General features: G+C 39.2%; 3 protein-coding genes across 4 annotated transcripts; 2 read left to right on the forward strand and 1 right to left on the reverse strand.

The window, feature by feature from the left end:
- Nucleotides 1-372: 372 nt before the first annotated feature.
- On the reverse strand, nucleotides 373-5326 carry LOC140786358 (glutathione reductase, chloroplastic). The gene is made up of 11 exons (XM_073134724.1): nucleotides 4789-5326; nucleotides 3734-3959; nucleotides 3341-3619; nucleotides 3081-3257; nucleotides 2856-2909; nucleotides 2610-2758; nucleotides 1560-1623; nucleotides 1318-1488; nucleotides 1095-1235; nucleotides 940-991; nucleotides 373-616 (listed from the first exon to the last, which is right to left on the reverse strand). The coding sequence occupies exons 1-10, from the start codon at nucleotides 5157-5159 to the stop codon at nucleotides 950-952; spliced, it is 1674 nt and encodes a 557-aa protein (XP_072990825.1). The 5' UTR covers nucleotides 5160-5326; the 3' UTR covers nucleotides 373-616; nucleotides 940-949.
- Nucleotides 5327-6978: 1652 nt separating this feature from the next.
- On the forward strand, nucleotides 6979-9492 carry LOC140787567 (UPF0481 protein At3g47200-like). Of its 2 annotated transcripts, none has more exons than XM_073136558.1 (2): nucleotides 6979-7098; nucleotides 7662-9492. In XM_073136558.1, exon 2 carries the CDS (start codon nucleotides 7782-7784, stop codon nucleotides 9033-9035), a length of 1254 nt encoding a protein of 417 aa, XP_072992659.1. In that variant the 5' UTR covers nucleotides 6979-7098; nucleotides 7662-7781; the 3' UTR covers nucleotides 9036-9492. The 2 variants fall into 2 exon arrangements, with proteins under 2 accessions (XP_072992659.1, XP_072992658.1); XM_073136557.1 differs by having other exon boundaries at nucleotides 7672-9492.
- A 1926-nt stretch (nucleotides 9493-11418) lies between these two features.
- Nucleotides 11419-13908, forward strand: LOC140787099 (UPF0481 protein At3g47200-like). The gene is made up of 2 exons (XM_073135862.1): nucleotides 11419-11519; nucleotides 12216-13908. The coding sequence occupies exon 2, from the start codon at nucleotides 12277-12279 to the stop codon at nucleotides 13831-13833; it is 1557 nt and encodes a 518-aa protein (XP_072991963.1). The 5' UTR covers nucleotides 11419-11519; nucleotides 12216-12276; the 3' UTR covers nucleotides 13834-13908.
- The last annotated feature ends 222 nt before the right edge of the window (nucleotides 13909-14130 follow it).

The raw sequence follows: 14130 nt of genomic DNA on the forward strand, positions 1-14130 counted from the left end.
TTCTTTAAATTTTTGTGAATCAGGTGAAGGAGCCAACCTAGGATCCCTTTAATCTCTCAATATTTGTCAATTTTACAGCACAATAACAGCCATCAACTCATATTTCAGATATACCTAGTCAGAAGTTATTACTCTTAACACCAATTCTCCAGCTGATCGCCAACTTTTAGGCGAAGGCAATGAGGCCTGGTCATTCTAGGTATCTAAATTCATAAACGATATGATCTCAACTCAAATGTTCTTGCGGTGGCTATAGCATGATTATTTTAAATGCTATTATTTCATATGACAGTGTATCACAAGTATATTATCCAGATAGTGCATCAAAAAACCTTAACATCACTCATCATAATAAATGTCCAGAAAATTCCATTTTGATGGGAAAAAATAGTTACTAGATAAACGAATTTTATGCGTTTGCATCTTGAAAGCCATCCGCCCTTTACATATGAGAGAGTGGAATATACAAATAATTACTGGAATTCTTTCCAAGTTGCAAAAAGGATATTAAAAAAATTTAGCACTGCCAAGATTGAGGACTGTTATTTTATATCTCCTCAAGAGCTTTCCTCACTCAGAATTTCTCCATCATCTGAATATGAAGTTTCTACACTGCCTGCAAGATCAAATCATTCCGTTTGAGAAAAATTAACAAGTAATTCAGCATGCAATTATCTATTTTCTGAACAAAGTCATCAACCAAATCATTCTTTCTTCCTTTCTTTTTTATTTTTATTTCATTTTGGTGCTACTATAGGAGATACAAATTGGATACCACCTTTGATATGCTTATATAAACCATTACACCATCCAAGCTACAATCATATCATTCATATGCAAAAATCTAGCACTGGATCAGTAAACCAGGGGTATGTGTGGAAAACAACAAATATACCAAGACTTTCTATTCCTTGGGTAACTGAATAGTGTACATTTTACCTCATTGGTGTTAAGTATCTACTACTGACTTGCTCTCTTCTTTAATCTTCTCCTGAAAAATTGAGACAAAAAACTATCTTATTAGTATTGCAAATTCATAACTCAATATGCCCATGATGCACCTACTTATTCACTATATATGTGGGATGGCAAACCTCGACTGGAGAAAGATTCGTTCGAATTTTTCGTGTTGGATTCCTCATTGTGACAAATTCCTCTGACGATGTTGGGTGAATACCAACTGTTGCATCAAAGTCTGCCTTTGTCAAGCCTGCCTTGACAGCAATTGCAATCCCCTGAAATATAATACATACATCATAACGAGTTTCTACTCAAGTAACTATATAAAAGGAATATGATCAGTCAAAACTCAGAAACCTGTAGAATCTCAGGGGAGTCGTCCCCACACATGTGGACCCCTAAAACTTTGTCAGTATTAGCACAGACAATAAGTTTCATGTATACTCGGTCCGGTAGACCAGAAAGAGTGGCCTTGAGTGGTCTGAAGTTAGCTGTGAAGATATCAACATCCCCATACTCTTGAATGGCCTGCAGCAATCCTGAATCTTATCGGAACATCATCATATAAGATAAATTTTGGGGAAAAAAGATTGTATTACCTGCTCCTCAGTTAGACCAACTTGTCCTATTGGCGGCTGAGAAAATACAGCAGATGGCACCGCTCTGTTCATAGATGCACAATTCACATATCAGCAACATTATGGGAGAAGCATTCAACCTAACACGAGATCAATCAAAGCCTGTGAAAGTATCCTATTACAGCAGTAACTTCAAGTTAGACCAGAAAATTGAAGGTTTTGTTGTGTCACACTCTATCAGCATAGCGAGGCATGTGACATGAGTATAAGTTTGGAGAGGAAAAAGATTATAGAATGTAACTTTCAACTGCATTTGTTTAATGAAGCTGCATTGACCCTCTATTTTGTATGTCATTGAATATAGCCACTTAGCCAGCTTACACTGAGATTGACTAGACCATTAGTCTTCTTATATTGATGACTATCACTGCTGAGAAAAATCGTGTATTATTCAATATCACTAATAAAAGATCTCATAATGCAATGACTTTCTAAATCATCATTTATCAAGATTAAAAAGACTTTAGTTTGTGATTTCCTCCACTATCAGTATTGTATTCTCATAAAATAAATCAAGTGATCCAACATATACTATCTAATACATGTTCCAATCAAACCCAGTTAATACTATTTATTGTCCAATTTCAATCTTTTACATATTCATGATTGAACTACAATGAGATACATGACAAAATAAACTCCAAACACTGTGATGTCTGCAGATTGTGAACTTCATATCACTTCAAGCCATGAATAGGTTGGCATAATAATGAAAATGGAAAGCTATTATCCATGAAAGTAAGATATCTAATATTCCTTGTAAGGTTTCACAGGAATAACCAAATAAAGTTTGCATGGACTTATTGTGCTGATTCCAGAACTAGATGTGATTCATAAAAATAACCCAGAAAATAATTGCAGGAATGTTTGATTATATGTTCACAAGACTTCTATTATGACTGGGTAGTTTCTGATGCAGCATCTTGTTCCTAATTCCAGCAGCAGCCATCACTTTTTTTTTCTTTTTTTCTGTGCACCATCTGTTTAACTATTTTAGCACATGAAGCAAACCTGTAATCTGGTTTAGTAGATTGATTGCCAAACACAGTTCTTGCAAATGCACCGCCTTCCATTAAGGCAACTGGAGTCAAGTTTATCCTATCAGTAACATCTCCAACAGCCCAAATGGAATCAACTGATGTCCGAGAGTATTCATCAACCTGACGAGCATTGATATATCAATAAAGAATATAGAACTGTTCATCATGGACTCAAGTAATCTAGCAAACCATGCTGATCAAACAATTAATCATGTACCAGTATTGCTCCATTCTTGGCCAGTTTTACTCCAACTTCCTCAAGTCCTAAGTTCTGTTATGCAAAAAAAGTATATCAATATAAGTCTTAAAACAAATGAAGTGAATAGGAACAAAGAAAACAGAAAATGTCCATTTGATATAAAACAAACGATCCAGATAAGTTAACTACAACAGGTGAATAGGAAAAAAGAAAATGAATAAAAATGTCCATATGATATCAAACCTGTGTATTTGGTCTTCGCCCAGTAGCAAACATTACATGCGAAAAACCATCAACAGTTCCTTTGTTTGTTTTCAATGACAGTGAACCATCGGCTGCCTTAAGAATTGCTTGAGGAGATTCCTCAGTATGAAACTCGATGCCTCTTAGAGACATTTGTTCAGAAATGAAGTCTCTTATCTGCAGAAACAGAAACTTGAGGAAGAGAACCACAAATTACAGCCAAAATTGAACAAAGATTACTTTTCCAAGGACTTCCTCACCTCCTCATCAAAACCTCTCAGGACTTTCTTCTGTCGGATAAACACATGGACCTCACTCATTAAGCCATTGAATATACCAGCGAATTCTAAAGCAATGTAGCCACCGCCTACAATTGCAATCTTTTCTGGTTTTGCAGGCAAGTCTAGTGCGGCGTCTGAATCAATAGCATATTCCTTTCCTGGAATGTCTGGGAGGAAGGGTCGTCCACCAACTGATATAAGTATGTGTTTAGCGGAGTAGAGTTTACCATCAACATCAACAGTATGAGGACCGACTATCTGCATTGCAACATCGAGAAGAAAAGGACCTCAGCCCATTGCATCACAATTTCTAAGAATATTTGGGTAAAAGTATTCCTTGAATTTCAACCTGACTTAACAACATGATCCAACCTTTCCACGACCTTCAATTAAGGTGACGCCTGCATTATTCAGAATATTTTTGTAAATACCGGTGAGGCGTTGCAACTCGGCATTCTTGTTGGCCATCAAAGTGCTCCAGTCATGCTTAGGATCAGTTTCATAGGTCCACCCAAAGCCATGGCTATCTTCAAACTCATGGGAGTACTTGGATGCATATACCATCAACTTTTTAGGAACACATCCGCGGAGAACACAGCTACATTAGAAAAGAAACCAGGAATAGCTGGATTATTAAAGCAGGAAGCATTCATGAGACAATGTAGAAATTTTAAAAAATAATAATAATAAACATCAAAGGTGATACTACAATTAGTATTTGAAGTGTACAATAACCAATAGGCAAGCAACTAAATTGCTGACTGTGAAGTTGTTCTAAAGGATGACATAAGTATGAGAGACCAAAAGAGGATCTTTGACTCTTAGCCTAACTTACTTATGAGAGAACTGACATATATGTTCAATACCAATCCTTTTGGTTTCCTCATTCCATAATGATAGTTTCAGCATCTAACAGATAGCCAAGTTGAATATTAGACATCTTATCCCACCATTCCTTTGTATGCATTGCTTATCCTTCTAACCTTCAGAGGTATACTTGAATCTCTTCTTCCAAATTCAAACATAGCTTTTTTAATCTACCGACCAACTTTTTAAAAATCTTTTAACAACAGCTACAACGCAAGTAACAACATATCAATCATGCATTACAGAAACTTATTCTTTTTCCGACTGGCAGAATCAATTCACTCCTGAAAATGTTTAAGCTGTTAACTACATGTCCATAGCACGCCCATCTTAGAAAAAAAAAGGCTGTCTAAGAAGTTGAAATCATCAAAGCCAGTACAGAGAGCAGCATAAATTTATTCCACTTCCCGACCATGAAATGGATACCATCCAAAACCTTAATTTCCACAAGAAATAATAAAGAGCCTAAAACTATCATCCGTGTTAGATAAGTCTCAACTTTTTAAGAACCCATACAAGGAAATCCCTAAATCAACACAAAACAACAAAGAAAAACTTACGTTCCACCGACACCACCGGCGTTCTCTGACGATATAGTCGCGAACGGAAGCTCGCAGATCGCAACCGAGGCACCATAGTTAGCGGCGAACCTCGAGGCTCGGACCCCACCACTACCAGCGCCAACCGTAAAGAGATCGAAATCGAAGTGTTGCGGCTCGGCGGTGCCGTTTTCTGTCCCTGCGCAAGTTACGAGGCGGCGGCGAGGGTGGTGAAGAGGAGAGCGGAGAGGGGTCTTGGAGAAGGGGGAGAAGGGTCTAGTAGTGGAGTAGGAGGAAGGGAAGAGAAAGACAGAGACGGGTAGCTTTCGAGATAAGTTCAGGAGTGCGGTCGAGGAGAAGGGGAAGAGCGGAGACTTGAGAGATGTCGCCATGGCTCTCCTCGATGAGCAAGAGGAGAGTGGAAGGTAATAAAAGAAGAAGCCGCCTTTCTTGGGTTGTAGCACGGAGAGGTAAGGGATGAAATCATCCAGAGCCGGACGAATTGCTCAGTGCTCCCACTTTTCGGATTCGGATCGGATCCATTATTACCCGAACCAATAAGCATTTCATGTCATCATGTCATACCATTTATAGATTGGGTGGGTCCAACTTAACACCATTATTAGATCTGCAATATTATTTGCAAATATAACCCTCAGAATGAGCTTATTTTCACATAACCCCCGGCCAAGAAATGAATTAAGATAGATCTCCATAACCATGATCTTTGTACGTATGCTGTATCGGAGATCCACATATAGGAGGACCCTGGTTTTAGGTAGTTTGAAGATTTCCTTTTCCTATTTGATTTATTTTATCTTCAGTTCTTCATAAATAGAATGGACAGGGAAGACGTGTAATGAAATGTTTTCTTCTTGTCTAGAAAGAAGCTGGTATCCCATGGAAGCTGACCGAGTACATCCCTGCTCTCAGTGAGTAACACAGCATTTCTTAGAAAAATTTCAGATCAGACGCACATTGTTCCTTATGGGAGGTCTTTATAATTAGATTCCATCCAATAGCTCAGACAAGTAATGATATACTCGACACTCCTGAGGACGCGAGGCTGCTGCACCTGACTGGAATTCTCACCAACCGGATGACTGCTGACCAAGACGCAGCTCATTTCTTCAGCCGCATATGCAGTCAAATTCACTGTTCATATGACCGTAGTTACCTCGGAAACTTGTGTGCAGATGTGAACAAGTATAAAGGGTCAAGATGGCACAAGTGGATGGCGGCCCTTTGTCCGTGACTATTTTAGCAATCCGTGGGTGATCATTTCGTCAATTGCTGCCGTCATTCTGCTGCTCCTCGCTGCTGGACTGGACAGAACCTCCATACAATCTACCCCATTTATCACAAACAAATTTACTAGTTATGCATATACGCCATGGTATCTATATATATATTTGTCGGTATGTTTTCTCTGTTATTGTGCTGTTTATCTATATACTTGTTGTAACGATCTATGTATTCGGGTGATGTAATAGCTTTCATGCCAGTAAATCGTGGCGAATGTTGAAGAGGTCGAAATAGAAGTATTTAGCGAATATTCATAGACAGAGGAAACGGTTAACTTTGCTCTGTTCTAAATTTCCATTGCAGTTGCAAATCTTATTTTGTTCAAACACTTCGAGTCAGATGTTTATTTGATGAATCATAATAAATGTCCTTGACGCGATCGTTCCAACATTACTGGGTGACTAGAGAACCAAGTGGTATCACCACTAGAGAGAAGAGATAAACTTATAAAGTGATAGCACTCTAATCATAATTAATAGTTGGCGGTAATTTGGTGGCCGGGTAACACTGTTCCAAGGTAATCAGATCGATTCTGAGTCCTCTACTGCTTCAATAATTCAGCCCGTAACGCGTGTGTTATTTTCAGACGTTAAACCAAGAAATAATTCAGCCAGACGTATGAAATTAGCAAGGAAGTCTTTTTTTATTTAGTGAAGATCGAAATAGACTACGATTAGCAACTTATTATTTCGGATGCAATCAAATAGGCAGTCTTTTTTTATTTAGTCAAGAGAAACAAACAACGCCGAGCAATTGATTATTTTTATTTTGCCAATCAATCCGACAACGAAGGCGCGCTCTCTTGCATTTCTATATGCCCATTTGTAAGCTTCTCTCTCTCTCTCTCTCTCTCTCTCTCTCTCTCTCTCTCTCTCTCTCTATATATATATATATATATATATATACATACAACAACGGTGTGTTTGTTATGCGAGTAGAAGACGATTGAGCTCACTCGCTAATTGCAATTTACTGGTGCATGCTCGACGCATACGTTACTGCTGAAATTAGAACGGCAAGCCTACGGTATGCTTCTTTTGCTAATTAGGCCTAACTATAAGGTGAAATATTCTCATGATATCTCATATATATCATATACGGTAGGTTTCAATTGTGAGGGATAAAGAAAGAGGTTTGCTATGAAATTAGTAATTTAGGATGCGGGGGAGAAAGATAACCTTGCTTTCTTTATAGCAACTATTATTGATATGCTCTAACCACATAAATTTGTGCCTCCTGTTTTATGTTTTGGTTCTTGAAAACATCATGATTGTTGTCTGTTCTCTTTGAGAGAGTCAAAACTTAGCCAATTAATCCGATGCTTGCAATTCAAAATTTAGCCAAACATATCTGTCTGTTATGCTTATGATGTATAAGATTTTTACATGATATACAGAAAGATAGTGAGACTTTGTTAGAATAAAATTATAGTTTATTAATGCTAGCGATGCTAAATTTGATAATTACAAGCTCTGATGCATAGGAAATCTAATGCGTCTATTATCCCATGCATTCTCAGCTACTCAAACAATTTCGTTTAGAGTAATTGATTGTTCTGTGAAACCTAAATTGTCATAACTCTCTTCTAGCTATCTGCAGGTGGTAAAAGTAATGCTCTTAATTACCAGTACATAATTAAGTGTGATCAAGCGGTTTACATACCTGTTGCTATCTATACGAATTGGGGAGCAGCCGATCAGTAATAAAGAATGAGTAGGGACAGCCCATATTATTCCGGAGGAACATTTGGAGTGGCGGGTGTAAGTCACATCCCTATAGAGATTGTAACTGCTTTGGAGTTGTTAACGAGCGAAGAAGAAGATGAAGAACATCAAATAGACATAACCGATCTCATTAATGAAGAACAAGCTGAAGTACAAATACTTGAATCAGAGGACATAAGTGAGTTCAGTCCAACTCTCGGTACGGGACCGATTGTAACAGCGTCAGCTCCAGAACACATCCTTCCAGAGATTGAAAGCGCTTCGGAGTTGTTAGGGAACGATTTCATTTATAAAAAACAAGATGAAGAACATCAAATAGATATAAGTGAACACTTTCTGAAATCTATCCATGATCAGGTCAGCAGTCATAGAAGGGAACAAACTATCCCGTGCACCATTTACCGAGTCCCACCTGAAATCCGATCGACTCATCCGGAGGCCTACACACCTATGGCTGTCTGCATCGGTCCCTTCTTCTATTCCGAACGAAATGATATCAAACTAAGACAGATGCAAGACTACAAGTGGACTTGTGTGAGAAAGTTGATGCCCAAAGACGAATATTCTGGCTCACTCAAAGCCTGCTTAGCAGCACTGAAGAATCTGGAACCCAAAATCCGAGCCGCCTACTCGGATGAGAGCACAGTGAAAACATTCCTCAGCGATGATTTAGCTGAGATGATGCTGCTTGACGGATGCTTCATTCTTCATCTACTGCTAAAGTATTCTGAGTGGGGCAGGAAAAGCACAATAGAAGATGCCATGGAAGTTTTCGGTCGATGCTGGATCTGGAACTTAGTGACATATGATCTGCTGTTGTTGGAGAATCAAATCCCTTTCATTGTCATCGTACACTTATTCGTACTGTATAAGAACAATTATATGCTACGTATTCTTGACGACCCACGACATCTTAATAAGCCACGAAAATATCTCGTGGGTTGCGGCCTTGAGCTATTCAGCAGTATCCATCCACACAAAGCAGATGATGCTTCCTTCTCTGATAGATACCGTAAGGTGCACCATCTGCTTCATTTGTTTTACCTGTCAATACCTCAATGTGCCCAGCCGCCCCAATCCTCCCAAAACGCTCTATTGGAGGAAACACCGCATTGGGTAGCAAGTGCAAGGGAGCTCCAAGATGCTGGAGTCAAGTTCAAGAAGAGGAAGAATGCCAGCAGCTTCTTGGACATAAAGTTTCAGAAAGGATTCATGGAGATCCCACCTCTTCACCAATAGGATGACTGCTGACCAAGATGCAGCTCATTTCTTCAGCCGCCTATGCAATCAAGTTCACTATGCAACTGACAATATTTACCTCAGAGATTTGTGCGTAAAGGTGAAAAAGTATCAAGGGCTAAGACGGCACAAGTGGAGGGCGGCCCTTGTCCGCGACTATTTTAGCAGTCCCTGGGTGATCGTTTCCTTTGTTTCTGCCAGTTTTCTGCTCCTCCTCACTGCTGGACAGACCTTTTATTTGTGATAAAAGGGGTAGATTGTCGGTATGTTTTCTCTTATATTGTGGTGTTTATATATATATATATATATATATATATATATGTCGCTACAATCTATGTATTTGGGTGATGTAATAGCTTTCATGCTAGTAAATCGTGGCGAATGTTAGAAGAGATCGAAATCGAAGTATAAGCCAATGAATGAGGCAGAGGAAACGGTTAACTTCGCTTTGCTCCAATCACTGTGCCAATCTTGGAATCCTCTGCTAAATTTCCATCGCAGTTGCAAATCTATTTTGTTCAAACACTTTGGGAACCAACTCACCAAGTGTGTCACCACTACAGAGAAGACGTAAGTTTATGCAAAACAAAAGTAACTTTTCCAGGCCAAAGCCCGGCCTGGGTCTGCAATCGGACCGGATCGATTTGAATCCGGCCCGGCCCCAGGCAGACTCCTGTCCGGAAACAAAATTAAAGTATATAAGTAACCAAGCTCTTACAGGTTGAAAGTTCTGACCTTGAAAGCCATATCACCAACCCTACAAATCTTCTAAATTAGTAGCCACTAAGACTCACATTCAATCAAAACTCGAAAGGCTGGAGCGAATATATATATATAAGAGAAAGCAGCAACCATATCATTTGGTAAAGCACTCGATAATTAATAGTACAACAGTCTAATTAATTTCTTGGGTTATTAATGGGGTAGATACTAACGAATGTTTTTGTCCAGATAGCAGTCAAGTGCAGGCAATCGACGATATTATCACCCACAGATTGCTAAAATAGACGAACAACTCTACGAGGTAATTTCTGTACATGTTGAGCAAGCAATCCACGAAAGACAGCACATAAGGTAGTTAGTCGGCAGTAATTAATTCGGTGGCCGGGTAACACTGTTCCAAAGGCGATCAGATCGATTCTGAGTTCTCTACTGCTTCAATAATTCAGCCAGTAATGCATGTGTTATTTCAAGACGTTAAACCAAGAAATAATTCAGCCAGATGTATGCAATTATAATTTTTTATTTAGTGAAGATCGAAATAGACTATGATTGGCAATTTATTTTTTCCGATGCAATCTTCTAGGCGGTCTTTTTTTTTATTTAGTCAAGAGAAACCAAAGAGCAATTAATTTTAGGGAAATTTGTATATAACACCCTGCCTTTTAGCTAAATTTACATTTACACCCTACATTTTCACTATTTGCATATTTGCAGATCGAGCCCTATAATTCAATTAATATTTGCAGAAAATATCCTGCTGTTAGTTCTGTTAGCTTAACTTAACCAAACCCCACGGTTAAGTTAACTAAACTAATATTATTACCAAAATACCCTCGTCTAAGTTACCCAACATATACACAATTTAACCCAAACCCAACCCAACCTAACACAGCCTAACCTAACTTAACCTAACCAAAGTTATTTTCGTCATTTAAGAAAATTAATTGTAAATTTGACGGAATATTCTCATCTGCCCAAATGGTGTTAGTTATAATCTAACACATGGTGTTTGTTGCAAATATTAATTGAATCATAGGGCTCAATATGCAAATAGTGAAAACATATGGTGTAAATGTAAATTTAGCTAAAAGTCAGGGTGTTATATACAAATTTCTCTTAATTTTATAACTCTCTCTCTCTCGGGATAACTATATGCGTGGGTGACTTCACATGTCACCTCATAATTATGAACCCTTTACTTTTTAGCATCAGAATAAGAAATTTGGGTGTTTCCTAAATTTACCCAGTTAATTTCCCAAAGCTTCTTTTTGGATGGTTCAAGTTCGGAAGTCAACTCTACTGTCAACTCTCTCCTCTGTGAAAGCCCATGTATCTATTATCTAAGAGGGTGTCATGTACGGTGAGACTAAATTGTGAGACATAGAAGAGTGGCTAATTTGGGTATTTGGCACAACACTACTGACTTTCTATTCTTTAATAAGAGTGGCTAATTTTTTAAGGGTATGCAAGTCAAGTCTTTCTCAAGTGGATAAAAAATGATCATTAGTCTAACCGAGTACATCTCGCTAATTAATTAATTAATAATTTCTTTTTTTTTTAATGCCAAAAAAGAGGAACGTCGTTGACATTTTATTTTGAAACAAGGAAATACCGTTTACTTTATTGCCTTCTTAAACTCAACACTGCAATCTTGATTTCTAATCATCTAAGGGGAAGCAATTCGATCACTCATTTGTTCTTGGCGCCTCTCTGTGAGCAATTTGGTATGCTCGCTGTCACTGCTGCATTTTGCACAGCAAGGTATATCTAGCTCTTGTGCTTCCACATGTCACCTCATAATTATGAACTCTTTACTTTTTAGCATCAGTATAAGAAATTTGGGTGTTTCCTAAATTTGCCCAGTTAATTTCCCAAAGCTTCTTTTTGGATGGTTCCAAGTTCGGAAGTCCGAAGCTCTTCTTGAGCGATAACTCTACTGTCAACTCTCTCCTCTGTGAAAGCCCCATGTATCTATTATCTAAGAGGGTGTCATGGTCGGTGGGACTAAATTGTGAGGCATAAAAGAGATTTGCTATGAAATACCTTATTAGGGCTTAGGGTGTGGGAGAGAGATATGATGTTTTAAGTACCTCGCTTTCTTTATCGTAATCGATTACTGATATGGTTCTGGTTATCTGGTACCATACAAATGTGTGCCTCTTCTTTTTATTACTGTCTTTTTTGTTTGTTTTTTGTTTTAATTCTCTCTCTCTACTTTTAAAGCGTCATGCACTCAATTACTGTGTTTAAAATATGTTAGTTAAAATAATATTGTTGGGATTGAAATCCGAACATAACCTCTTTAACCATCTAAGCAAATAGATAGTGGAGTGTTTGACAATCTCCGTAGCTTCGGAGATCTAATATTGCATGAATGGCAGGCATTATCCAGAGCATTTTCAGCTAGCCAAAGCAAGGTTATTAATGCGAACCTAAATTGTCAACGCTCTCTTTTAGCTTTCCCCAGGTCTAGCATCGAAGTGTGACCAAGCGGTTTACATACCTGTTGCTATTTAAAATGAAATCTGCAATTGCGAGCAGCTGGGCAGCAGTAGTAGTGTACTGGAATGATAAAAGAAAGAACAGTGACGGGACGACTATGCCCAAACGAATTTCAGCAAAGAAAACTTCAGGGTCCTCGGCTCCAGGAGAAATACCTCGAGAGATTGAGCATGCTGGACAGTTACTAAGGGACAGTTATACACGACTGACAGTCTACAGCAACACTGATGAACAACAAGTCGATGGGCATATAATTGATATGAGTGAACACTTTCTGAAGTCTGTCCATGATCAGGTCAGACGTAAGGGTGCGGTAAACAAAATTATCCCGTGCACCATTTACCGAGTCCCACCTGAAATCCGATGGACTCATCCGGAGGCCTACACACCTATGGCTGTCTGCATCGGTCCCTTCTTCTATTCTGAGCGAACTAGTACTAGACTAAAACAGATGCAAGATTACAAGTGGACTTGTGTGCAAAGGTTGATGCCGGACAACGACACTCGTCGCTGGATCCAAACTTGCTTAGCAGCAATGAAGAATCTGGAGCCCACAATCCGAGCCTCCTACTCGGATGAAATTAATATGAGCAGCGATGATTTAGCTGAGATGATGCTGCTTGACGGATGCTTCATTCTCAATCTACTGCTGAAGTATTCTGAGCGGAGCAGGAAAAGCACAAAAGAAGATGCCATGGAAGTTATCGGTAGATGCTGGATCTGGAACTTAGTGAGATATGATCTGCTGCTGTTGGAGAACCAAATCCCTTTCGATGTCATCATACACTTATGCATACTACTTAATTACAATTATGGACCAGAAAATCTTGACGAGGTAGGAAATCTTCTCGTGGCTTGTGGCCGCAGGCTATTCAGCAGAATCCATCCAGGCAGAGCAGACGCTTCCGTCTCTGCTAAATATGATCGAGTACACCATCTGCTCCATTTGTTTTACCTGTCAATACCTCAATGTGCCCAGCCGACCAAATCCCCCCGAAACGCTCTATTGGAGGAGACACCGCATTGGCTACCAAGTGCAATGGAGCTCCAAGATGCTGGAGTCAAGTTCAAGAAGCGGACGAATGCCAGCAGCTTCTTGGACATAAAGTTCAGGAAAGGAGTCATGGAGATCCCTCCTCTTGAGGTGCATGACTACAGCAACTCCCTGTTTCGGAATCTGATCGCCTTCGAGCAGTGCTATCCTGACACGGGTTGCCAGATAACTGTCTACGCCGCCTTCATGGATTGCTTACTCAACACTCCTGAGGATGCGAGACTGCTGCACCTGAGTGGAGTTCTCACCAACAGGATGACTGCTCACAAAGACGCAGCTCATTTCTTCAGCCGCCTATGCAGTCAAGTTCACTATGCATCTGACAATAGTTATCTCAGAGACTTGTGTGTGCGTGTGAACAAGTATCAACAGTCAACATGGCACAAGTGGAGGGCAGTCCTTGTCCGCAACTATTTTAGCAATCCGTGGTTGGCCATTTCGTTAGTTGCTGGCGTCCTTCTGCTGCTCCTCACTGCTGCGCAGACACTCTTTACGATCTATCCCTTTTATCACAAATAGATTTACTAGTTATGCATGCATATGCCATGTAATAGCTTTCATGCTAATAAAAGATCACAAACTTTCGACTTTTAAGCCCTTATATGTAATGCCCATTGATCCTTTTTTTTTTACTTCATTTCACAAGAAATTTCGATCCTAAAATAATTTGATCTAATTTCCAAAGCGCACAGCACCTTTGTAGGAGAAACAATTGTCTAAAAGTTCCAGCAATATACTTGAGAGAATATGTGAGGAACAACTAAAAATCCCCCAAAGTTTTCGAATCGAACTACGGAATCCCCAAATAAATTAACA

This window comes from Typha latifolia, chromosome 4, assembly GCF_019914945.1.
Source record: "Typha latifolia isolate L0001 chromosome 4, TyphaL0001v2, whole genome shotgun sequence".
In the NCBI taxonomy this organism is placed as follows: domain Eukaryota; kingdom Viridiplantae; phylum Streptophyta; class Magnoliopsida; order Poales; family Typhaceae; genus Typha; species Typha latifolia.